General features: G+C 39.7%; 1 protein-coding gene and 1 pseudogene across 3 annotated transcripts; both read left to right on the plus strand.

Moving 5' to 3' along the window:
- Positions 1-1274: 1274 nt before the first annotated feature.
- Positions 1275-3797, plus strand: LOC146362444 (uncharacterized). 2 transcript variants are annotated; one of them, XM_084920047.1, is made up of 6 exons: positions 1275-1379; positions 1939-1971; positions 2135-2187; positions 2471-2850; positions 2938-3054; positions 3271-3797. In XM_084920047.1, the coding sequence occupies exons 2-5, from the start codon at positions 1955-1957 to the stop codon at positions 3052-3054; spliced, it is 567 nt and encodes a 188-aa protein (XP_084776173.1). In that variant the 5' UTR covers positions 1275-1379; positions 1939-1954; the 3' UTR covers positions 3271-3797. The 2 variants fall into 2 exon arrangements, with proteins under 2 accessions (XP_084776173.1, XP_084776174.1); XM_084920048.1 differs by having other exon boundaries at positions 1371-1484.
- Positions 3798-3895: 98 nt separating this feature from the next.
- LOC146362445 (uncharacterized) lies at positions 3896-6809 on the plus strand (annotated as a pseudogene). The gene is made up of 4 exons (XR_014799282.1): positions 3896-4594; positions 4680-4794; positions 4870-5043; positions 5682-6809. The product of XR_014799282.1 is annotated as an uncharacterized LOC146362445 (transcript).
- The last annotated feature ends 20822 nt before the right edge of the window (positions 6810-27631 follow it).

Genomic DNA, 27631 nt, shown 5'->3' on the forward strand with positions numbered 1-27631 from the left:
TCTTTAAATAAAGGACACAATAAAGGACACAAGGTAGGTTTGAAAACCTACCAATATTAGCTTTCAGTTTACTGCTTCAGTTTTTATGATGGCAATTTGCATATACTCCAGAATGTTATGAAGAGTGATCAGATGAATTGCAAAGTCCTTCTTTGGCATGAAAATGAACTTAATCCCCAAAACCGGGTTTCCACTGCATTGATGCCATAAAAAGTCTTGCTGAGATCATTTCAATAATCTTCTCGTTAACACAAGTGAGAATGCGTCTTCATGACATGCTGATTGAATTAGAATAGCAGACTGGATGCGTTAAAAGGAGGGTGATGCTTGAAATCATTGTTCTTCCTGTTAACCATGGTTGCCTGCAAGGAAACACGTGCAGCCATCATTGCATTGCATGAAAAGGGCTTCACAGGGAAAGATGTTGTTGTAAGTAAGACTGCACCCAAATCAACCATTTATCTCTTTATCAAGAGGTTCAATTGTTGTGAAGGCTTCAGGGCCCCCAAAAAATCCAGCAAGCACCAGGACTGTCTCCTAAAGATGAGTCAGCTGCAGGTTCGGGGTGCCACCAGCACAGAGCCTGCTCAGGAATGGCAGCAGGCAGGTGAGAGTGCATCTGCACGTAAAATGAGGCGAAGACTTCTGTAGGATGGTCTGGTGTCAAGAAGGGCAGTAAAGAAGCCACTTACCTCCAAAAAAACCCACCAGGGACAGACTGATATTCTGCAAAAATTACAGCGAGTGGACTGCTGAGGACTGGGGCAAAGTCATTTTCTCTGATGAAGCCCCTTTCTGAATGTTTGGGGAATCTGGATGTGACCCCAAAGGACCCAACACGACGCACAAGCTTGCGTTATTGCTTTTTATTTTATTTACAGTATCACTGTGGACACTGTGTGCTTCAGCAATTTGCAGTGTTCACTGCTCCAGCAGCTCTCTCCTCCTCTCCGGCCTGGCCGCTACTGAAATAGGGAAGGCATGATTAGATGATGCTTGCCGGCTGTGAAAACCTGCCTTCCCTGACACCACACGCCTAACCCACTGCTCCGCCGTTGTATCTTTCTGCCGCAGCAACGAAAGTCTTATTGATGCTTTTTTAGCATAGTTATAATATTGTTATAGTTATAGTATCGTTATAGATTTATTGTTGTAGTTATTTTTAGGGGCACTTTTGCTTGCGCAACCCGCAAAAGGGTCTAAACTCGCTTGTGCAAAATACAAATAGGGGCTGGTTCGAGACTTTTGCACAGTACTGTGAATCACAACGGTTGATGAGCACGTAAAGGCAGCACAGTCAGTGGTACCGAGTCTGTTGTTACTGATACCACAGCTGCTCCCGAGAGGACAGAAAACGTCAGTGCGCGTCCGTAAACCTGGTAACTACTCTCAGCTGAACCTCTCAGATACTCGTTATTAGTAATGAGTTGTTTTTTTCGCGTGACTTTCTCTCGGCTTGATAAAGGGCTGTGTAGAAAGCTCTGGTACGTAACGACTAGCTTCATTTTTAAAGCGCTGTCGCAGTTAAGTGAGGCTGCTGCTGCTGCTTGTTTGTGCGAGTTTTTAATGAAGAAATGTTTTCAGTCCGTTTGTTACTCGCTTGTGTTTCGGCTTGTGTTTACATAAATAACTTTACATTATCACAGAACAAGAAAGCGCTTTGTTTGTCACGTTCACCTTAGTTTCGTTTTTAAACGTAATCATACAGTGTTGAGGCTAAGAATAAATATTCCGAGTGAGAAGCAAATAACAGAAAAAAGACATTTTATTTAATGTTATTTACTACAGACAATGTAAATTATATTTGAAAATGATTTTTTATTTTATTTTTTTACAATACTTTTTATGGAGCAGCTTTCTTTTAAGTCCCATGTTTAAGTAGAATTAAGGTGAAGTTGGATTTTCCATGACTGTTTTGACAATCACCTGTTTTTCTAGGTGACTGAGGGCTGAAATGGCTGTGTGTGCAAGGTATCTACATATCAGAAGACAAATGTGCAGAGATGTCATGTTTGGTGCTTACAGACACCACACTGCATTTTGGGATTTCATAGATAGTGTTGTGATATTTTGCAGTTTCCAATGATCACTGTCACGCTGATTCATTTTACTGTAACCTTTTTATTTCTTTCAGTGCACATCATTCTCTTGTTATGCCAGATCTGCAGCAGTGTGAGAGGGCAGAAGGTAACGGCATGCTTTTCCTCTACATACCATAGACGTTGGTCTGATGGCATAATAGTTACAAAAAAACAATCTGTATCTTTTTTCCTTTATCGCAGTAATCTTTTAGCCTAAGTGTAAAAATCTTTTCCGGGAGGGTCTCAAACTGTGGTCTTTAGTGAGTTCAGCAAAATGATTCACGTCAGCCTTTGTTGTCTTTTTACTAAAGAAAGCCTTCCCTTTGTGCACGTGGACAGTAGTCCGAGCATATGAGATCAGTGAGATCATCTTCTCTGCTTATTTCCAGGTATAAAGTACCTGGAATGGGTGTCAGATTTTGTTTCCAAATACAAAAACAAGCATTTAAGCTTGAAGAATCCAGCTGGTGCCATGCTGAGGATAGCAGGGCTGGAGGACACCATGTACAGAGGGAAACATGATGAAGTGAACGGCTGGGGAAAATTCTACCTTCCCAAGATCGTAAACATGCAGGTCATCGGTGTGGTGGAGGGCACCTCATGTCCATGTGACGAGCTCGTGCTGATGACCTGTGAGGACAAAAAGCTGTACGCCTACGATGGAGAGGAGCTGCATCTGGTGGCTTCCAGTTTCCAGCAACTACGTGACAAAGACATAGAGTATCCAGCATCCAAGAGCTACTACAATGGAGAGGCCTTCAAAGATATGGTGAGAAGTTCGAGTGTTAAGAATAAGACCTGCTGGTAGAGATCGATCACCTGACAGGTTCTCTGTATTGTGTTATCTTCTGTTTAGACTGAAAAGGACTGGGAAGCAGTGAAGATGGGAGGCGTGGGGAGGAAACTGGAGGGAGAGCATCAAAAGCTGGTGAAGGAAACCAAGTCGGCGTTCTTAAAAAGCCTAAAATCATAGGTGGGTATCCATCCCAGCTTAGAATTAGATCCAGGATTGAAGCCTTTATGTTTGACTGCAGTGGTTGAAGCTCTTTCCTTGTTATTCATCACTTCAGTAAAACACAGCTGGTGTTTGCTGGGATGGAGAAACATGACATGTTGTGTTCTCAGAGTGGTTGATGTGGATAATCATTGAGGTTGTTGTTCTCTTAATAATACTTTTTTTTTCTTACAGATTCTGGTATTTGGCCAAAAGAGCTTCAGGTTTTTAGCTTCAACAGCTTGAAAGCAAACATCATCATCAGTGGCATGAAGTATTACTGCATGAGCCCCTCTGACCACACACTAACGCTAAAGCAGAGCTGAATGTGTAAAATTATACGGATTATATTCTCCATGGAATTCTGATCTGTTTTATTTCTCCACCCAGATTGTATTTATTAGATTATAGTATCTGCTAAAGGAGGAAGAAAGTATTTTTTGATGCTGTAGTTTATTACTGCTAGTTTCACAACATCAACAGGAAGAAAAAAAAAACTAATGAAGTATCAGTTACACGTGATAATGACAACAGGAAAACTCCACCCAATCACAGCATGTCTGATAACAGGGCCAGTTTATTCTTAAGTAAATGTTTCACTTCTTGATGTCAGCTGCTCTCTGTGTGACCTTCACTTCTTGCCCCACTGCTCATTTCACCCTCCTTACTTACACTACCATTAATAAATATGAATACTGAATAATTAAAGTGATCAAAGTTAACACTTGTTTGTGTTTTGTGTGGATTATTTTCTGACATTATCTACAGAACACCTGCAGTGTTGTATGCTGTTTAACAGTATTGCACAATGCTGCAATGCGTTTGTTCCTTCCTGTTGCAAATTCAGTGAGTGCATCTGAAACTGCGTTTTTATAAACTAAACAAGAGTGAGCATAATAGTACATATTATAAAAGTACTTGTATTCATCTCACTGTTTCATCCATAAATGTACCTGACAGTTACAGTACCATAGAGTAGTTTTAACAGTACTTTAAATATAATGCATTAGAACAATACAAACAACATTAAAGATCATGGGTGTGCAGGGTAAATGGAGCTGTTTTCTTTTTTTAAATTATATCTTTATTTGGATTGGACAAGAAAAGCCCATCTGCATAGCAGTATATGAATAACATGGGAACAAAGTCCTTCCAGGTTTTAGATTAAGTCCAGGAGAGGAAATGATAAACAAAGTGATCAGCGGTTGCATATTAACCTCCACTAGCTATTACTAGGAGAGTTGCTCGCATGCTCTCCCGTGGAGCAGTTTTCTACAGTAGAGTAAGAGTCCAGTGCAGGGCTGGTCTTCTTTAAATCACATGAGGAACCATTTTAAGGCGGAGGCTGTTCGCTCTGTGCTTTCTGTTTCATTCTTAGACTGCAGCAATGGTGAGTAGCAGCTTTTCACTTCTTCACTGTCGTCGTCTCTGCCACCAATGATAGTTATTTTATTCTGTCAATATTAAATTAAATATGTTTTCTCTCATGTTCAAAATAGGCTGACCAAGAGCAAAACAGGTATGTCTGCAGATTCTGCTGAAGCCAAAGTTATCAGACCTCTTGTGTTTTTAAATCCCTAACAGCTCACTCATTATCATTTTAGAAAAGAAGAATTTCTGAAAACTCAACAAGGTTTCAGAGAAAATGCCTACAAGATTATCATGAAGATGGATGACTGGTCTAACATGGCTCCAGGAAGTAAACACTTAGTGGATGAGGTGGGTTAATTTTGGCACCTTTAACACTGTCCTGTTATGTCACCTGTAACAATAAGTAAATCTGTTTTCACTCAGATTCTTCACAGCATCTTCTTTTTGGGCAAAATCAACAAAATCCCCTTTTCTCCAGAAGAAATAATCTCTGATGGTGATATTTTGAAAGCCTTAAAGAAAAAATTTCCCAGACCTTTTCAATTCTATCTGACTCAGCTTCCCAGACGGAGTCCGTTCTCCTGTGTGCTCGACATGGTAAGATAACTGTTCTCACATTTTCAGTCAATCTGTCAAACTTCCGTTTTAAAGAAAGTATGATGCAAAGTGTTTTTCGTCTGGTAAGTCTAAAAAATGGCTGAAAAGTGTGCCTCATACTTCACCCAACAGTGCTCAGAGACTGCTGGAGAACTAGAGACTTGCTTCAGAATTTGTTAGTTTTAAGGCTAAATCATATCTAAAAGACTCAGTATTGATAGGCTGTCTTCAGTGCATATATGATGCTGTTGCTGTGTAGCTGCTGGATCTGTTAAGTCAACTCAATGATTAAATTCAGTATTTGTCTTAACAGCCCAGGAAAAAAGGTTGTTTGCAAATTAGGTTTTGAATCAGTAATAACAAAGATGGATTTTTGCTTGTTGATTTGAAATTAGATATATTTTGAACTATTCCACTCCCTCTCTTATCTAAATAAAAAGCATCCAATTGTCCTGCATAGCTAAATAACTCAATAGACTAAACATCTTGATCAACTATATATAAAAAGAAATCACAAAATCTCATGAATTAGAGTCAGATATTTATAAAAATATTACAGTTACAATATAAACAAATGGAAGTTGATCATTTCTAGGATGCTGGTGTAACATTTAGGCTGTATTTGTAACTATTTCCAGACTGTCCTGCTGAAGAATTCAGAGAACGAAGAGCAAATAAAAAAAGAGTCTGCAAGAACTCATCAAAAACCTTGCTCCACTTTTTCTGGTCTCCTCCACCATCTGCATTTCCCAGAAATCCAAAACCGACCAAAATTCAAAGAGGTACTACGGAGTCTCCATGTCCACCAACGGTCCTAACCCGGGGAAAATTGTGATTGCTGCCTCCTTACTTAGCAAATGGGATGAATATGTATCTGGTGCAGTGATGACCTATTATCCCAAAAAGGTCAAGAAAGATTACTTTGATGGAACCATTGAAGTACCTGGAAACATCAGGTGTGAGGCATTTAATCTCAGTAATGATGAAAAAATGAACCCTTGCAGATCATGTCACAATTTGTTTGGCTTGAACACAAAAGAAACAAAAGAGTGGGATTATGGTAACTGTGCTGAACCCGAGAGCCTGAGCAACTTGCTTACAAATGAGGAAGAAGTTAAAAATAAAACACATGTGCACGAACACTCAGCGGAAAAAAGGCAGAGAGCTAAGGAAGAGGTTCGTAAAGATCTTATGAGTGTGTTACGAACAATTCAGTTTAAGACATGGACAGGTGAATTTTACAACCCAGAATCATAAGGTGCATAAGGTGACCTGATACATCTGCTTGGTCTGATTCTGATGAATAAATGATGCTCTGACAGAATGAGTGTGGATTTGCTCAAACTGTTTACTCTCCAGCTCCGTATAATGTGCTTGTTAGAAATTATATGCAATAATAAAATCAGGCTTCTACGTTTTAATGCAATATGAAGCATGCGAGAGAGCAATTATTGGGAAGAAACACATCTTTATACTGGTCTATACCCAGGATGCACATGAAGTAAAAACAACAAAACCATTTTTTCCTTTTATGATCCCATCTATAACCTCTTTCATAAGCAAAAGCACTACACGTGTAGTTATAATAGTTGTAGCAGTTATAGCACTAATTATATTTCTGCATTGTAAAATCTAACTTGTTTCAGTTTAATCCTGTAAAGTCTCAACCATGAAATAATTGACAGAAAACTCAACTGGAGTGCTTATTGAACCTTCTAACAAATAAAATAAATAAACTGCATATGTGAGTTGTTGTGTTTTTTTCCACATCCAGCATTTTTGTGCAATTTATTGTTTTTAAACATTGTGTGTCTGCAAATTCTACTGATGAATTTATCAGAGCTGTGACGTGTTTTTAAATCCATAACTGCTCAATCATTTTAGGAGAGCAGAATTTCTGAGAAATCAACAAGATAAAAAAAAGAATCTTGAAGGCATTTCTACCTTCAAGATAATGAAACAGATGCAGGAGTGGTGTAACATGCCTCAAGGAAGTAAGAGGTGGAAGGAACGCTTAATGGACAAGGCGGGTTAAACTGCAAGCTTTGGAACAGGACCATTGTGCAATCTGTAATTTAACAATGAATTCATGTGCTTTCACTTAGCAGATTCTTCACAGCATTTTCTTTCTGGGAAAAATCAACAAACCTCCCTTTTTTCCCCAAGAAGAAATCATCAGGGATATTTTGTCAGGCTTAAAGAAAAAATATCCCAGGCCTTTCGACTTTTATCTGACTCAGCTTCCCGGGCAGAGTCTCCAGTTTCACCTCCGGTTTTATGTCAAATATAGTGCAGAGTACTTTCATACTGATGAATTCAAAAGCTGAAAAACCTAGTGTACATTATGTTTCAGCACCAAACAGCGACAAACAGTGAAGAGTCGGGCACTTTTTAAAGGATCTGTAGATTGCAAACACAAAGCTAAAAGACTGAATGTCAATATTGGACTTAGATCCTTGAGGATATCAACACAACTCCAGGGAGGTGATACTCTTTATTACTGTGGAGTTCATGGATGTGCAAATATCCACAATGTTGACACATCTTCTTAAACAAGGATTGCATTCAGCAGATGCTTTGACCGATTACGTTTTTGATTTCAAGTCTGAGATAACAATTAAAATTGTTTTTGTGACCTTTGTCTCTCCCTGTGTATAATAATAAAAAGTAATGACCTCATTTATGTCCTCAAGAAACATAAACCTTGTGTGTCTCTAGCCAGTACAAAGCATCAGAGCTTAAAGTTTAAACTTGTACGCACACCATGATTTAACACCAGCGATGTGGCAGCATGAGAGTCATTGCAATAGCGATAGATTTATTTAACTGCTAGCATTACTGCTGTTCTTTTCCCACATTTTCTATCATTTTTATTATTGCATGTGGTGTTGTTATGCAATTAAATTTAGTATAAAAATGTTCAACCTGTGCAGATACACAGGTTTCTTTTCTTTTTTTATTTCATTGACACAATCACAACATTTCATTTTTAAATGAATTACATCACCCTTAATTTAACACAAAAGCTAACTAATTAAAAATACTATTATGAACCTAATAAACTTATAATATCCTTATATTTCTAAATAACATTAAAGCTACACTCGTTGACACAGTTCTAATTAGGCATAAATCCATCTATTCTTAATTCACTGAAAATAAGCAACTGTTAAAAAAGAAAATTAGTAAATGGTATGTATGAATTTTTTTATTTTTAAAAAGCACTTACTTTCATTTTAATGACTGTGGAATTTAATTCCTAGCAGATCTTAGTTGGCAGTTTACTGTATCTGTAACCGTTTCCAGATTGTCCTGCTAAATAATCCAGAGAATGAAGAGCAAATTAAGTCTGCAAGAACTCATCAAAGACCAAGCTCCACATTTTCTGGTCTCCTCCACCATCTGCATTTCTCAGAAATCCTGTTCAAAGAGGTACTACGGAGTCTCCATGCCCACCAACGGTCCTAACCCGGGAAAAATTGTGATTGCTGCCTCCTTACTTAGCAAATGGGATGAATATGTATCTGGTGCAGTGATGACCTATTATCTAAACAAGGTCAAGAAAAATGACTTTGATGAAACCACTGAAGTACCTGGAAACATCAGGTGTGAGGCATTTAGTCTCAGTAATGATGAAAAAAATGAACCCTTGCAGATGAACTTAGTTGTGATTTATCACAAGTTTGATAAATAAATCAAACTCTGCTGTTATAAGTGTGGATTTGCTGTAATCACACATTCAAACACAGCACACTTTATTACCTCAAACTCTTTACTCTGCAGCTCCTCATAATCCTGAATCCTTTCAATTAAATGATAATAAATGTTAAGCGGAAGTGTGCAAAATCGGAAAAAGGTGTGTTGATCGTCCTGTTAATTAGAAAAGCAGACTGTGATATTAACCCAAGTTCTTCATCATTTTTGTATTGCAACATTTAGAATCACGTGAGAAAATATGAAGCATCACGAGACAGCATTAGTATCACGTAGTTACACTTGTATAGGCCAGTCTAAACTGCTCTCAGGAGCTTCATGGAACGGGTTTCCATGGCCGAGCAGCTGCATCCAAGCCTTACATTGCCAAGAACAATGCAAGTGTCGTATGCGGTAGTGCAAAGTATGTCGCCACGTGTTCTCTGGATGAGGCATTACAGTTCTTGGTCTGACATTCAGAAGGATGAGTCTGGGTTTGTTTGTGCAAATGAGGCATTATCTGACTAAATGTGTCAATTCTTTTGTTTCATCACAACAGAAATCTAAAAATTCGATGAAGCCAGGTGTTTCACATTAGAGTCAAAGGTTTTGACAGAAAGGATTTGGGAATACACTGTTTACTACTTTTACCACCACAACTGCAGGAAAGATATTCTACTATTAAGGTACTGACTGATAAAAAGGCAGGAATAAAGCTGGAATGTTTCTTCGATTTAAGAGCTGCTGATATTTTTCACTTTCATGCATCTAAAAACGACAGAAGCAGCAAGTGGACGCAGTGTTTATCCCCCTTTGTGTGTTTTTTTCAAGCGAAAAATCTGTATTGTCACATTGTCCCCAAAAAGTCTCACCAGTTTTATGCTTTCCTTTAGCGCAGAGGTGAGAAACTCCAGGCCTCAAGGGCCGGTGTCCTGCAGATTTTATATATTTCACCCTGGGCCAACACACCTGAATCATTAGTTCATTACCAAGCCTCTGGAGAACTTGAAGACATGTTGAGGAGCCCAAAAAGGTTGATTCTGTTCATGTGGACGTAGCGTTTTCAGTGGGAGAAACGTTTTGTCACTCATCCAAGTGACTTCTCCACTCTCAGTCTGTTGAGGAGGTAATTTAGCCATTAAATCAGCTGTGTTGGATCATGGACACATGGAGTTCACCCCCACTCTAGCGGGGGTTGCCACTGGCCATGTGCACCACTAGATGGCAGCACAATCATTTCAGTTAAAATTTGCTGTAAGAGGCAAATCAAAGTCATTTTTCCAGCTTATGTAAAACTATTTTGCTCCTGGCAGCCACAGGAGAAACACATTTTCACATCCCACCCTGGATTTGATTGGACTTTGGAAATAACGTGTAATCCTAATAAAATGTCCTCACGCTTGTATTGCAATCTTACAGATCCTGCTCCTTGAGCTAAGGCCTATCCCTTTAACTGCAAACAATGTGAGGAAACATAAAGAGTCTTTACTTCTTTTATGGGGGAAAAAAAAACTCATTGTGCAACAGGAAGAGCAAATAATTCACCTGTCATCAGGAATTATTTTAGGGGTACTCAGAGGAGAGGAAATCCAGTGTCGAATCTAATTAATTTACACAAAACACTGATTAAAAACCATGCAAACAAACTAAAAATTAGGCTGCAGGTTATTTGGATTGTTTCTCTAACAGTGATCAGGGAAGTAGCTCAATCAAGACAGACTGATTAATCATTAATCACAGAGCCTGTCTGTGCTTTTTGTGTGTTTCTATGCGTTGCCAAGGTGGTCATTTCTGAGTCTTGAGAACCAAACAAAATGCCATTCATCAGGAAGGCTTTAACGTCTAGTGAGTGATGGGAAATGGGATTTATTTTCAGCTGCTACGTCACAGACTCTTTGTCCAGCTTTCCTGTGGCCCTCTCTCCAATAACATGTTTGTTTTCAGGTTGATATTTGTGTAGCCAACTGCTACCGGTGAGGGAAATCCTGTCTGACCTTTTCAGCTTGTTTCTGGTGAAAACACTGGCACTCTGTGACGTCCGAGACACTAAATTTTTCTTTACACCCTATGTAATATAGAACTGTGTCTGAACAGACAATCCTGGGAGCTTTACAGGAGCACAAAGATGTGGAAGTGGCTGCCATGGCAGGACCCTCAAACACTGTTTACTATGGGAGCACACACAGATGATGAGTGCTGCATCACGCTTGCGTGCACACACGCAAACACACACACAGATGGTTGCACTTAGACTGTAATATTTTTGCTGAAGTTGCCCTTGGTGTTTCATGTCTGGAAAATCTGAGTCATGCTTCTCTGTCAAATAATCTCTGATCTAATGTAGGCTTTGTTTAATCACCCTATAATGCATTAAAGCCTTTTTGTGGGCAAAACAAACACACAGATAATTGACAAGCATTGTTGCTGTACTAATTTACAGTATGATTAATAGCAGCGCAGTTTATTTTCCATCTGTTTAATCATTTAATTCCAAATGTGTGCAGGGTATATCTAGAATAATGAAATTACACTCCATTTCCAGTTTACTACCCTTAGCTTCATTTAACGCAGTCTAGCCCAAGAGTCCTGCAATAAAGCCCAGCTTCATAAAGGCTATATTTGTCAATGTCTTTTAAGTGAGTGGCAAACCAGTACACAAAAACCAACCCACCACCTCTGGACATGATTTAATGACCTCAGCTCCAGTTAAACCTCCTGAAATAGGAAGCCATCACATTAGCTCCCACTCCCAGAGCAATGTACATTTATGGTTCAATGGAGACTCAGTGGTGTGTTTAAGCTGTGTGCACCTAGTGCCAGCTTGTTCTGGGCCTGAAAAACTAAGCAAATGAGCATGTGCCAAAAACTGTGGCCACTTGATGCTGGCTCTAAAAGGGATACTATAGTCATATACTTCCATACTGAAATGCAGAAAACATACTTACAGCCTGGCACTAAATACACAAGGTATGCTGATACTGAGGGCTGTTGCTAGCTGCATACTTGTCCTCCTCTTAGCTAAGTCTAGGAACTAAACTGGACCACTGTTGCTAGTGTTAGCCGCACTTGAAGCTTTTCTAATGAAATTTTCTGACAAATACTGTGGTTTGATGTAAGGGATCCCAAGAACTCCAGTTTGGGTGAGTGAAATTATAGAGTTTCTGTCTATAATTATATGACAGTGTGTTACAGCCATGCAGTTTATGAATGTAGCTTGCTAATCAAGCTTGCTAGTCTTAGTTAATAGCTTAGCATCCCACCCTCTAATCCAAATATAGTAAATAATAAATGTAATAAGTTATAATAAAGTTTAAATTTATTATTATTTTGCTTGGATGTTATACTTCTAACACCATTTTCGAAGTAAAAATATTTATTCTCCAACTAGATGGTAAGAAATTGCTGAAGATGTCAGCGTGTTAGCAAACACTGGCTAGCTACTAGCTAAGCGATAGTGAAGTGCACAAATGGCAAATAGAGAATGGTCACCTTCAAAGTAAAAGTGCGTCTCAGTGCTGCAACCAGCACGTTTCAAAATCCACAACTCACACTAAACATAAACAGTCCCTATTTGCGGTTTGTGCTGTATTTTTTGGTTTCACTGCCACTTACCCAATAGCTTTGGAACAAGTTGATGTCATCCATGCAAACTACAGGCGATAGCAGCAACCTGCCAGTGACCAAAGCAATCGCAGAGATGGTTGCAGACTGGTCTCCAGTCCAGACAAACAAAACATGAACAATATGGCATTGGCCATATAGTTCACGGTGAACACTACTTTCTGTAGCTAATGCTAAGCTCTTCTTAGTACTGACCTTATTAGCAAAGCAGCGAGCAGTATCATTTGTTTGGGTGTAAACAGTGCAGAAGAGAAACTATGGGCTCAAAATGTGGTCATAAATATTTTGTACTTGTAAAAAAGATTTGTGTGTGCGTAAAAAAGATTTGTGTGTGCGTAAAAAAGATTTGTGTGTGCGTAAAAAAGATTTGTGTGTGCGTAAAAAAGATTTGTGTGTGCGTAAAAAAGATTTGTATGTGCGTAAAAAAGAATTTGTGTGTGCGTAAAAAAGATTTGTATGTGCGTAAAAAAGAATTTGTGTGTGTGTAAAAAAGATTTGTATGTGCGTAAAAAAGATTTTTGTGTGGACTTAGCCCAAAAAAAACCCTGCAAGTTACAAGTACGAATTTTGACCCTATTTTTCTTCCTTTCATCTGATTGGTCAATGTCATGTCAATCACAAATGTAACAATCCAATCAGAGAACAGATGGGTTTGGCTGTCGGAGGGGTGCTTTTTTGAACTGCAGGTCTTTGAAGGGAATAAATGCCCTTTTACATGCCAACCCAGCGTTTTCCTTCATCACCACGAAGGAAAACAGTCTGTGGTCGTCCGAGTTTGGTGATTTTTGTGTCACAGGTCTACGTGTTTAATATAGGGACTTCCACAGCCTTTTCAACAGCGCTGCGGACCGCGGGGTGGGGGCGGGCAGTGTTTTGGAAATGACAGTCTTCATTACAAAGCTTTCTTCGTTATGAATTAGCATACATGTTTTTATTGAACATTGAAGAACCAGCAAAAAAAACAGAAACTCTTGTAGAGGACATAAAGTCAGAGATAGAAAAGACAAGGAGCAGGTGCATCTAGTACAGGTAGAGCTGCTGCAAAAACCCACAGAGCCCAGCAGCCAGCGCAACAAATTCTGGATCCTTTGCTTTTAGTTACCAGTTAGCATTAGCAGCACATCCTGTGTCCGATGTGAAAGGACTTTTATGCTGCGCACTGTGACTCACAGCAATGGTCCCGGGTCAGCCCTGACTTTGTGTTAAACTAATCCTAAAGTAATAATGGTATTTCTAACCACTGATATAGCACAACTTTATCCTTTCAACAGCTGCTGAAAGCTAGGGGACCTAGCTGCTGTCGGATATTTATATAGAGATCCTCCAGCTTCAAACTGTATCACCCTTCAAGGACCTGCAGTTCAAAAAAGCGCCCCTCCGACAGCCAAACCCATCTGTTCTCTGATTGGATTGTTACATTTGTGATTGACATGACATTGACCAATCAGATGAAAGGAAGAAAAATAGGGTCAAAATTCGTACTTGTAACTTGCAGGGGTTTTTTTGGGCTAAGTCCACACACAAATCTTTTTTACACACACAAATCTTTTTTACACATACAAATCTTTTTTACACACACACAAATCTTTTTTACACATACAAATCTTTTTTACACATACAAATCTTTTTTACAAGTACAAAATATTTATGACCACATTTTGAGCCCATAAGAAACTGACAATAGTGTGTGTGTGTGTGTGTGTGTGAGAGTGAGTGAGAGAGAGAGATGAGAAGAATAGTGGCCTGACATACTCAGCTACTTGTTGTTGTTGCTTGTTAGGGAATGCTGAAACGGGCCAGTCCTTGCCACACACATCGACTGCACTAACAATAGCTTTTCTGAATGAATTTTTTTTGAGTGTCTGTCGTGTTGTTGAATCTGTCTACAACCACTGATCCAGGTCAGGCAGCGCAGCAGGGGGTTTGGGGGACCACCGGACCACCACTTCCGATCATGCCGTTCAGTACAGCTAGTTCTGAATGAGTGACTCAGTGAGCCCACAATGGCCATTCTCATGTCACCGCTCTGTAACAAAGACAGGAAAGCAACACAATGCCCCGCGTTGTTGTGTGCATAGATTAAGTCTGGCTATCAGAGCCCAGGTGTTGCTTATACAGTCCCTAATAAGACTGTGTGTGTGCTGTATGTTTTCCTCCACTGATGTATTTTTGCCAACATTTTGGCGTCACGGTTGTTGAGCCATTAGAGCCAATGGCATACTTGTCACAGAGATAAACATGAGTAAAAAGAAGAGTACGAGTGTGACTGTAGCACAAATTGGGAATAGGTGCTCCTCTTTGGCACATAAAACCTGACATGAAATCATTTATAAAGTGTTGCTGTTGGAAAATACAGCAAATGCACCCGCATCATTGGAGGTCTTATATAACAGGTCATATACCGAGCAAATGGGCCCCAGCCTCCGTGAAGCTGTCATCTGCTCGAGTAGTAAAACAATCGGAGTGAAGGGTGAGAGATAACAGAGCCCTTCCCCTGCTGTGATAATAACACTGTGCGATGGCTATATTTAGGGCTCTCTTTTGACAAAACTGCTTGTTGCCGCACTGGTACACTGGGGTGCCCGGAGCTCCGAGCTATGCAGCGCCACAACAGCTCATAATTTAACCTTGCCAGTAAAATCACTTTCCAGTGCACTAATGTATTCGGCACCCCTCCCTCTGCAACAGAGATACGTGGTGTCAAATAAAAAGATCGGTAGACAGTTTTATTTTACAACAAGGGCTTAATCGGGATGCCTGTCCCCTTTAAAACTCTATAATACGATATAAACTTTCAGTTCTCCTAGTAACAGCTTGTGTCATATAGCTAGTGATTGGAGGTATGGTCTGTTCGCTATGAGGCCCACAAACACAGGCACACACTCTTCTCACAGTTTTAAATTTGACCTTTTCTTAAAGGGACATGCTGACCTTTCACCTAGATTCTCAGGCCGAAGCAGACTGCTCATTAAACCAGCACCAGAGCCTGCAACAAGAGCTTTTCTCCAATAAAAACAGCTCCAGCCTGAACAGCAGAGGGATAACTTTTCATTAGATTTTTTACTCAGGGTTTGAGGCCAGCTGATGCGTATGGATGATGGGAAATAAGGCGTCGCTGATTTGCTGTCTCTTCCTTGACTCCAAAAACGACTGAAAAAATTTGTTCCTCGCCCCATTTTCGTTAAGTTAAATAAAACCTGGCAAAGAAAAATAGACCGATAATCCATTTTAATGTGAACTGTACACAACATTTATCCCAAGGACAGCAAAGGTGTATAATAAATCTGAAATGTGCCCTGGTGCTGTTCATGCTGGCTCACAATGACACTAGTTATACCTGATTTTCTGCTACGACTAATTAAAAATGACATGCAAAGGTCACCTAATATAACCAGGTGGCAATAAGAGAAGAGCAATCTCATAAACAAGAAAAAGATCCCTCTCTTTCAGGCTTCTGCAGTGTTCTTAGCTGGTCTTCTGCTTTTATTATACTTCCTGTATTTCCCCCCCCCCAATCTTTTTGGAGCACAATTTAAAGTATTGTGCAAAAGTATTAAGCCAACCCTCATTTCTTTATATGTTGCTAGGAAATATTTACACCAATTTACTGAAATGGACATACAGTATAATTAAGACATACAGACATAACAGGAAAATGAGTAGGGAAGAGGTTAATGTGGAACTCAACAGGTGGGGGAACCCTGAAATCAGTTGTAGTGGCTCAGTGTGGGGATGTTCTTGGATGTACACAAGTTAATTCTACCAGATGTCAGCAGATGTTTCATCTTGTCCTGGCGTGTTTTCCATCCTCTACACTGATAGTACACGGTTTATGCTGTTTATTTTCTATACGGTATAAAGTTGGTATGAAGGTGGAATTCAGTGAATCTATCTAAGCATCATCAGCTAAAAATGATATGAATCTCTGCTACACTTGATGTAACCTGACTGTGAAACCACAGCCACTGTGTACAGGTCACACACTGTTCTTTACTTTAAATCCATCACAGGACAGCAAACTGAACTGTTTATCCTGCAGAGGATTTTCATGCAGTCTTTAAATAACACAGTCTACCTCAGTTTGTTTTGCAGCATGTTTCACAATATGAAAAAAAAAAAAAACATGTTACATGTACAGACCCAATAACATGAGGACTTAGATGTAAGCTTTAAATTTGCAGTTCATCAAATCCCACTGAGCAGTCCTTACCTTTAAATCTAACCTCTCTCTTCTTCTCCTGTCCTGTCTTTGAGTGAAGTTTGCCCTTTCTTTTCTCTTCCTGTGAAATACAGCAGCTGGACCTGTAGTTAGCAACACACTGTGCCACAAACTGCACACAAACAGTTTATGTGTGTTTGCTGAGCTGATAGAAACTCTGCATTTGAAATTAGCTAACACAAAAGTAACTCCCTCTCATGCTCGCTCCTCTTCAGTAGGACTAGCAAGATCCCAAAGTACTTCAACCGCAACTTACAGGCACCTGCAGTCATTCCAGTGTTGTGGCAAAAGCAAAACACCCCCCTCCAGAAAAAAAAAACTACTCAAGTGCAGTAATGAATTATATCTGAAAAGCACCTATACCACAAAAAGAGGTGAAGCCTAACATCCATTTGTCAGTCAATGTGACTACACCTACAACTAAAAATTTTATGTAGTCTTCTTTTTTTGCAACAAGCATTTTAAAATGGGAGTCAGACTTTTGTAGCCAGCCCCAAATGGCCATATGGGGAACTGCAGCTTTTGGAACTTTCTTGTTGATTATTCTCAACCTGATTTAACCATGAAAAAGTAGCTGCGCTGGCTACTGACATTCTTGAACCACACTCAACATCACATCTTGTACTTGTTGTGGCCACACCTCACTATGATGCAGTGTTTCCTGCTACATTAGCTCTGCATAGGGTGTGAAAAAAAAAAAATCATGCTGTCATGTCTGGCATGGCGAGCAGGATTAAGACCATCTGCAGCTACTCTGGACCTGAGCTTTTAAATGTACTATATGTCTGGAAATGAATAAGAAGCTGAATAATGTGTGGCTTTATTATGGAGCGGCATAGGTTAGCCTACCTTAAAACCGAGCAGATGTCTAATGTACAGAGGTGTATTGTTTGCTTAAGTAGCTACAGCAAGCTTGCTAATGTAGCTACTGTGGTTATACCTAAATTCATATTTTGCTTTGTTTTTCTTTTTGCATACTCAAAGTAGTGCTGCATGCTGTAGCAAACATATTATCACTTTGTAAAGCTAAGTTTGTATGCCTTCATAAACCAGCTAAAAGAAATTAAATTATTTTAAAAACAATATGTGGAAACACAACCTACAAGGGGAATGACAAGGCCTTGCATGTAATGAAAGGTTATATCTAGTGTACACTCCTCACAGGTTCACTCCTTGTCTGTGTCTCAGCACAACGGGTTTTCTCGACATTGACTGGGGCAGAGTGTTCCCTCCAATGTTTTTATTGGCTGGCAACCAGGTTTTCTGAAGCCATCATGAAGAGATAAGCCAATCAGAGCGGCCAGGTTAACCTCAGGGTTATCATAGCTACTATTTACCTAACCATGTTCACTACAGATGCTCAGCACGTGTGGACGTGTGTTCACAGCTCCGGAGTGTTTTGCAGGCCTTTACAGTACAGTGTGTGTTCTTGTTACTATTTGAAATGAGCGGTCACGGGTGTGATTGGAATTAACCTATAGAATATCCCGAGCTTACACACACACACACACACACACAGTTCCCCCTCCTCCCTCTCATTTGGTCGTTAGACTCTGGACAGATGTGTCAGGGCTTGGGGGAATGCCAGTTCCAAAGATATAAGAAGTTCAGACACAGCCCTGCAGAACAGGCTCTCTGTCATGCACAAACATACACACACACACACACACACACACACACACACACTCCTTCCCCCCCTCTTCCTGTTGGATTTTGTTCCTGCTGTTCTGAGAAAAATGAAGCTTGACTTTTAAAAGAGAATGTTCTGGACTATGTCAGCAGGGTTTGGTACCGGCCGCTCAGCCGCACTCGCAGTCTTACTTGTTACATCATGCTCCTCAGATTTGCTCCTACTTGACCTTTCCTCGCCACTTTTAACGGAAAGTCCTGCTGGGCACAGACAAAGCAATAATCTTTTGCTCCGAACTGAGCTGCTGGGCTGCAGTGAAAGCAGGAATCTGTGCTGTACTACACTTTAGATTATGGGTGTCACAGTGTGTGCTGCACCTGGAGAGATGCTCTGAAAAATACCCTCCTCCCTAGCTAACAGTTTGATCCTGAGTCACCCGAGTGGACAAGCAATGGGTCCTTCGATTCTTTACAGCTCTGATAACTGCCACCAAAATCAGCGTTGTGCACTAGATGTCGCTGTTTTAAGTAGACGCCTCCACTTATTTGAGTTCTGACACTTGCAGAAAAGTCTGTTAAAGTGAACACTAAAGAAAAGACAAATGTAATGAAACCCAACACTGCCATTTGAATTCAAATGCATATTTATAAATACTAAAAATAAACTGCTCAGAAAGCTCAGTTGATTGCTGTGCAGCAGGACTCACAGATCCCCCTCACTCCAGCTGGGCTAGTCCAGTTGCTGAATGCTTAGCTCGCACTCACTGCCACCAGTTTCAAAATGATTAACGTCCTCAATCGATTTTTCCATCTCAGTCAGTTAGCTCATCGTAGATGTGTTTAGTTTATCTCGTTGCATTGCCAGAGTCATTTGAAATTCTCTGTTTAATGGACACTGAGCTCAGCCTTGACCTAAACAAATGTGGTTTAGATTCTGGGAGTGTTGCTATTAATATCCAGTCAGGCTTTTGGCAGCAGATAGCTGATACTTAAAGAGGGAGACGGGGCATGATGGGAGGGAACTGCCTGCCTGCTTGGTGCACAGAGGAAAATCTTTGCATAACCTAAGAAAAGTTTGTTGTAATCTGTTTTACAGTCAGTAGTTTAATATATCAAAGAGTCTGCAGTTACACAGCAGTATTTTCAATGGTATGTTTTGTTTTGTTTTTTGTTGAGTTGGAGTAGAGCTGATAAGCACCGATTGGAGTGCAGTTGCTTTATTTGTATGACTCCGTTTGAGGGGTTGTATAAATGAGAAGTTCCATCTAAACTGTGGCAACGTGTTGATTTTTTATCCAATGTCAGCAGTTACCCAGCAGTTCACAGTGTGCTCTGGACATTTCAGATCTGATTGCAGTTTAGGTTGTAATCCAGATAAATCCTCACTCTGAGAACTTGATGACAAATGTGAAAAGATGAATGTGAAACACCTTTTTGTTTGTTACTTCAGAAACTAATTTACAGTCCTTACTGAGTGTTTGTTGCTGTGTTTATCTTTCACTTGACAGCTCTAATTTTTCCTGCCAGCCTCCACTTTCTCATAATGAAAATCTGTGGTGCCGGGACAGACCCCCGTTTTGGAGGTGCAATGCAAACATTCCAAGTGATTTAGCTGAGGCAAAATTAAATTCCTCAAATGATTATTGCTCAAGTACTGTTTTGTTCTGGTGTGCTCATAAAAGTGAATACTTAGCGATGCAGGAAGAACATTCCTCTTTTAGAACGGGACTTCTGTTCCCCGCTTACTCGATTGCTGTGGCCTACAGAGGCTGAACCAGAAGAAAGGAGGGCACTCCACAATGAACACCATTAACTAGATTATTATACTGCACCCATTCTTGTTTCTGAAATTCCACTGAAACAGATTAGAGAATTTAGTAAGCATATGCCGCAATTGTACCTCTCAGCAGACTTCTGTAAGGATGGGGATGGCATTGGACAATAGATTGATGGATGGATTCAAAGTGCTAATGCAGTATCCGTCTGCAGAGAGTGTAACAAAGGTCATTTTTTAGCTTTCTGCTAAAGACGTCAAACAGAGGCAGTAATTAAGTTAGTTTTGAAAAGAGGGCAGCTGTTATGATGCACACAATGAATGTGTCTCTGATTGAGCCCGTTCAAAATGGCCAGATTGCACGTTATAGCTTTCTTGTGAACTGCTTATTCAAACTCCAAGAGTGAGAACCCGGTTAAGTTTTAGGGACCACATTTTGATTGAGTAGGAACTTTTTGGCTGGTTCTTTTTTTCAGAAGCCAGTGTCAGGGACAAAATTAGATTTTAGGTTCAAAGTTGAAATTTGGTTTGTGCTACATTTAGTGTCTGTCACAGTGAGCTGTGTGGTGGGTAGGGATTGGACCCAAATGCAGGACTCTGAGATGGAGTATTAAACTTAAAGGTGGCAGTTTTTATTCACTCACAAAAAATGACTAAGACACGCAAAGCATGAATGCTAGAAACAAAACCAAAATTCAAACTAGGAAGGATGACCTGAACCAGGAGTTGATGACCTTGCATGACATAACCTGACCAAACATGACGTACGAGGAACACACAACTAATGCGGAGGATACAACAACAGGCAGGGAAAAACACAGGGCTTAACACCTAGTGAGGTGATTAGGGAATGTGAAACAGGACGGAGACATAGCTGGGGGCAATGCAGGCACGATGAGGCATGGGAAAGCAACACAGAAAACCCTAATCCAAAGACTAAGAATATAACAAACAGAAGATCACAAATCATAATAATAATCAGAACTAACAGTTCATTACTTAAACATGAAGCACAGTGTCTTGCACTTAGCTGTGATGTTTAAACTTATGGGTAAAATGCTCTATACAAGCAGCAGATGTTTGCTTTTTCCGAATGGTGGCTGAGCTGTCCCTTAGCAATAAGATAAGGTGATCCAGCTGAGATGGTTCAGGCATCTGACTAGGATACATCCTCGTTATATCTTTCAGATGTCTTGGAAATGGTTCACTGTCCCACTGGATGAACTGGGGGAGGTGGTTGGGATCAGGGAAGTCTGGGCTTCTCTGATCGCAACAACCTCTTGATGCTTAAAACTCTGAAGCTAAAGATCTACAGCTTGCCTTGAAAATAAACTTTGTTACCACGATCCCCTTGGCCTAAAAAGACTAAATGCCTTCTGATTGAGTCCTTCTGTTCAGTCTGGCTGAAAGGAAGTAGCATATCATAACAAAACATTTTTTAGTGTCCATCATAAATTCACTTCAGTTCAATTTAATTGTGCACTATTAATAGAGCACCAAATCACAACAATGATTGCCTCAGGGCACTTCATATTGTAAGGTAAAGATCCTGCATTAATACAGAGAAAGGCCCAGGAAGAAAAACTGGAAATTATATCTAGCTAATGATAGAAACATTATCAACAATGTGAAAGATTTCTAACATTATTTTTCATTTTTTTAATTTATTGTGAAAAAATGCTCACTTTTTTGTTATTGAATGGCAATCAAAGCAAACAGCAGTGCAACCCAAACACCTGCCTGGCAATAGCCAAGGCCCCATGCAATATCATTTTTCCTTTTTCAGTGGAGACTAGCTGCTTCAGGCAGGGAGATGAGCATTTGAAATAAATTTGGTAGTACTGGAAGTTCATGCAGTTAATGCTGATTTTTATCCAGGCACTCAATCAACTGTCATACAGAGAAGTTGAAGCTTCTGTTGCTTTCACGTCAAATGCTAAAGAGACATTTTGAAACTTGAGTTCAACACTTGCTAGCAGTGTGTGCCCTTTAGAAATACAACCAAGACAAAATCCAAAAACACTTCACACTTCAATTTGTCTTCAACTTTGGACATCGAGTGGCTTCCCTCACACTTTGGCCGACAGTTTACCCTTATAAATCTCTCAATGATAACAGAAGAATCTCCATTGTTAAGATCTACGGTATTTAGTAGTTGTTTTTAAAATTAGAGCTCAGATATGATATCTGTGTGCTGGTGCTGCTGCCGAGGCTCGCTGGCACTGACGTACCAGGCAGCCAGAATGAAAAGAATGTTCTGTTATTAGTGGAAAAGCTCCTGTTATGTGGATTAATCTACAGCTTTGACTTTGATCTCTGAGTCACTCTAAGCGACTTTGGAGGGGAGTGGGGGCAGCGTACAATTCAGAGCGCACACACATCAACACGCTCAGAGAATACGGTACATGCTGTGAATAATGTCCATCATGTGTCACATAATCTAGGTTGAAAACACGGTTAATTCTTTCACAGCGAGTCAAAACAGTCAAATTTCTGTGCTAATTAACAAAAAAAGTACAATAATACTCTATTGAAGTTTCCTAATGGTGACACTTTGCTTTAAACTGACCCAAACGAATGGAGCTTGTACAATTCCTCACCCAATTAGCACCAATGTTCCCATGTTAAATCCTGAAGTGGAGATCAAAGGAGGTTTTGTGTTGGATATAGATTTACTGTTAATAAAACAATTAAAATGTACTTGTCTGTGAATGTCTGTGTGTGCGTGTTGTGGGCTTATCGACATCAAGACGAACTCCAAATCTCTGAATCCAAGCACGGTGTTCCAAGCTCTTAATAAGATTTAAGTTTGTAATGTAGATGCCTGATTATATCCCAATCCCACAAGGAGGAGAAAAGACTGAAAAAAAATTATTTTGTAACTAATAGATTTAATGATTACAAAGGTTTTGGGGGATTAATGAGGCTTGAAATGATATCAACAACCAGGGTTAGTTTTAAAACAACAGTGAAGCCCAGAGAAATGTGCCAGATATGTGTTGGAAAGCAGTGAGATTCTGCATCTCATGTTTGGGAAATTTTATGGAATACATTTTATGGAAAATGTCTAAAGTTTTATTTGAGTGGAAATTAATATGTGGTAATGTTTTCATGCTAACATGGCTACAGGGAGAATTTTGTTGAAGGCTTTTAACCATAACACGGTCAGGAATTATTCAACTTAATCAGAAACCTGCTGAAACTAAATATTCACACACTAAACAGTGAAATAGCTGCAGAACTGCTTTAAGAGCTACTTTAAGCCTTAATTCAACAAGGTGCTGGAAACATTCTTCTGAACATTTAATGGAAATTGTCAGCAACATGCTCAGTTGGTACAAAGGGGCCTAAAGTGTGCCAAAAAAGTATTCCCTCACAATGATTCGCCAACATCGCCAATAAAACTCTAATAGTGTTTAAAACGTATAAGTGCTGTGGCTGTGTGATGCCATCATATTTTCAGGTTAGTTCAGTTTCATCATATGAATCAACTTATTTACTGCAGGTGAGTCCATCTTAATTTAATTGAGTTAATTCAACTCGTGCAAATTACGTTAGTCCAACAAAAGTACTTAATGCAAATAGAACCTCATTTATTATGTGGAAATCCATTCCATGATTGCTTTAAGTTCATTTAAAGAGTTGTTCTTTGGTGCATTCAACAAAGTCTAGAGTCTAATTAACACATTCATAGGCAATTTAGAATCATCAATTAATCTAACCACACTTGCATGTCTTTGAACTGTGGGTGGAAGCAGGAATACCCAGAGAGATTTGAGTCCACCTTCTTACTTTGAGGCAACACTGCTACCCACTGCACCACCGAGCTGTTACTGCATACTTCAAACAACAAGGTAAAGCTTACTAGATTAGATTACAAAGCCTAATACAGAATTTTTGTTACATCGTAATCTTGTGAGTCCAGGCAACTGACCACACTTTTGCTAGACTGTATCACGTCATCGCAACAAGAATAAATTTAACGAATGTGTTTGTTCAAATTTCACTTTTTTGGGTGTTCTGTTCAGACAACTTGCACTTGCACTTTTCAGTGCACCACTGATCGCTTCAAAAATTTAAAGATGGCAACTTTTCAGCTTGAATTTCAGTTTGGGAAGAGGATGAAGTCACAGGGTGCCAGTTCTAATGAATGAGGCTGGTGTAGGTCAGTTGGATGAAATGGTCTCGGAACGTATCAGGACATTATGGTAGAATGCTGTAAAGGCAGTCTTACACCAAGGGGGGAATTTTTACACTGAAGACTACTGTTTGGTGTCAGGGCCATAGCCAGAGACTTTGACATATTTGCTCTCTGTCTCGGCCAAATAGCCAGGCTTGAAGGTGATAGGGGCCAAATGCAAATAAGGGGTGGTGCTTGATTTTCAGCAGTAGAGTTCCATAAATTTTGATTGCTCCTTATGTATTTAGCCCCCATTTTGCTAATTCAAGTTTAGAAAAAGCTTACAGTTGCTATCAGAGAGCTAATTCCAGCTTCCTGGCATAGTGAGTGACTCTTTCATTGTCTTCTCTCTAACTACCAGAGGTGGAAAGAGTACTAAAATATTTTACTCAAGTAAAAGTACTATTACTTTGCTGAAATTTTACTCAAGTACAAGTAAAATTACCTGTCTAAAAATTTACTCAAGTAAAAGTAAAAAGTAGCTCATTTAAAATTTACTCAGAGTAAAAGTTACATAGTTACTTTTTTGTCAGCAGGAGGACAGCCTCTTCTGAGTAGTGCAAAAAAGACAATGGGATAAATCTCAAAGTAGTTGTTTTTTAATTAAAAGAAAAACTTTACAAATTAAAGCGCAGTGGCAGTTAAACTGCAAGTCTATACATCAAAATGGATAATGGTCACCAAACCAACCAACCAAACTGTCAAAACCATATAATTCTTTTACATGTGAATGTGTTTTAAACTGTCAAATAAGAGAACAAGTACTGAATTGAGCTGTACGGCAGCTGCTATAAAAATGTGTTTTAATTTTTTAAACTTGGCCCTGCTCTGTTAATTTTGAGGAGCAATTCAATTCAATTCACTAAAACTTTATTGATCCTGAAGGTTGACCCCGAAGGAAATTGGGTTAAGGTTGCCGACCTTTGCCAGCGTCATCTTACCCTCCGACCATACATTACACAAACATCACATGGGGAAGACAGGTCAGAGAGGTATAACGATGGAAAATGCACCACGCGAGGAAAGATAAGGAGAAAAAAATAAGTCCCCCCAGACTGAGCTCCAACAGGGAGATCAGTTTGAGAACAGAAAAAAACACCTCTGCACATAGCACATGTTATTCTTTTGCCTGCAGTGTGAACATATGTGGGTTAAGTAAGAAAGTAGCCGCTTCTGTCTAATTTAACTAATTTTTTTAAAAATAAATTATTATTATTAACAAACAGGAAAAGTGAACACATTTTCTTTTGGCAATTTACCAATCAAGTAAAAATATTTTAAGTTGCGTGGACAACAACGTGCCCAATAACAGCTTATGTCTTAACTTAATGTGATTAACTTGAGCACAGCCTTTTTTGCTAAAATAAATGTACAAGTTTCATTTAACTTACCTCTACATGTTTGCGCAGGTTTGATGTGGAATTTTTAAAAGCTGCTAACTCGGTCTCTCTGGGCAAACACAGCTTACACTGCATAATAAAGCTGTTGCCTTTCTTGCACTTGAAGCCGAAATGGTCCCTTAAATACGGCCAGGGGTTCACATCCGTTTCTTCGAGTTCAGGGTCAGCAGAATTCGATGGGGCTTCTTTTTTCGCTGGATCCGTACCACCAATGTCAGACTCCATTTTTATCGTGACCCAACGCTAATTTGTTCTACTACCCATCATTCCCTGCAGTATTTCCGAAGCGCAATGTTGGTTTTTTTTTTTGTTTGTTCTTTTAATTTACTCAGTAACGGGTGTGATTGAAAATGTAGCGAAGTACAATACTTTTTAAAAAAATATACTTAAGTAAAAGTAAAATTACCAACTTGGAAAATGACTTTAAAAAGTACAAATACACAAAAAAACTACTCAATTACAGTAACGCAAGTAAATGTAATTCGTTACTTTCCACCTTTGCTAACTACAATTTGTTGAGTTTTGTGAAATGGGTTAAAAGACCACCACTGACACACCGACTGGAAAAATCTTGGTTTATTGCTTGTGTCACATATCTGTTTTCTTATATAACCTTTAGTGATGGCCCAGGAGTACTATTCCAATTTGTGAAAAGCAAATCTCCCTTTCTTGATGTCTAATAGAAATTATAGCAGTATAAAAATCTCTGAAGCAGAAGTTGGGAAAATCCAGCAAATTTTCAAAATTTACAATAAGATCACTGTGAACATTGGCGTAGCACAGGCCAAATCATCCAGTACTGCTGAGCTTTTTCCATCTGATCCAAAGTGTTGGAGGGGTGGACCGCACTGCTATTCCTAGAAAGAACTAATCATCTCTTGTGCATTATTTCATGTAGGTCTTTGCTTTCTTGGCCACCATTTCCACCTCTCTGCACCAAACCGAAACCTCTGTGCTCTATTATGTTTGGAGAAGCAGTGGCATTCCAGCTCAGAGGTGAATATCAATTAAAAAACCAGCAGGCTGTCAACAACAGCTCCTAGACCACCCAACCACAGTCAAGTTGTCCACACGGACACACCCACAAACACAAACTTACACAATGAATCACCTGCAAAACATGCTGTGAGTGCACACGCTGTACCCTGCAAGAAAGGACACACACTAACACCGGCATGCTCTGACCTAAATCCATGTGATCGGATTCAGTTTTGTGAACTTTGTGGAGCTTTCACAGGTTTCAAGACTCTCGTGGCACGATAGGTCGAGTCTGTGATGTAACCATTCATGGCATCCCACCCGTTTTACACGTAAGTCTCCCGTTCACACCCAGACCAGGGTAGTGCTTTGAAGTTACTTTAGGCTGTTAGACGTCACGTGTTAACATGCTGCACATTGAACTTACAACTGGAGACAATTAAGCCCACAGTGGTGTGTGTGTTTTCTGAACTGACCTCCCATGTCCCTGAGAGACTCAGATTCCACCACATCTGGGAAGGCTGTTTCCCAACAAGGGTCAGAGGAATTTTTATGTAACAGCCACGCTTCTCCTGTGTTTTCAAAACACTGCGCACGTCCATGTGTTTGTGCGGCTGACCCATTTCAGTGGGAAGCGTCAAGCTGCTTCTGCTGCCATTGTCCGTTGCGTAACGCTGCTGCATTTAGCCAATGAATGCAAACAAACAGAGCGGAGGGACCAACTGGTCATTGGACCAAGCCAGACCTTTAAAGCATTCCTAGAAGGCACTTTACTTTGAAGTGGCTCTGGGTCTCTGGTTTCAATTGGGCTCTGATTTCTACAGTCGCACTGTACCTATTAGTAAAGAAAGGAGGAAATGATTAAAAACTGAACAAATCCTTGTTCTTTGTGTTTTGTCTTTTTACAGTTTCCAGATGCTTTCCTATATAGCCCGTTAGAAACAGGAGATGTTGCAGGGAAAACAAATGCTGCCATTAATTTAAAGAAACTTGAAACATTGAGAATTCACTAAAATTGTATGCAGATTATGAATAAATGACAACTATACTGTTATGTTGAATGTTCGATGGCTCAAGTCTTTGAATAATACCCT

This window comes from Perissodus microlepis, chromosome 22 (genome assembly GCF_051167445.1).
Source record: "Perissodus microlepis isolate ML-2025 ecotype Zambia chromosome 22, ASM5116744v1, whole genome shotgun sequence".
In the NCBI taxonomy this organism is placed as follows: domain Eukaryota; kingdom Metazoa; phylum Chordata; class Actinopteri; order Cichliformes; family Cichlidae; genus Perissodus; species Perissodus microlepis.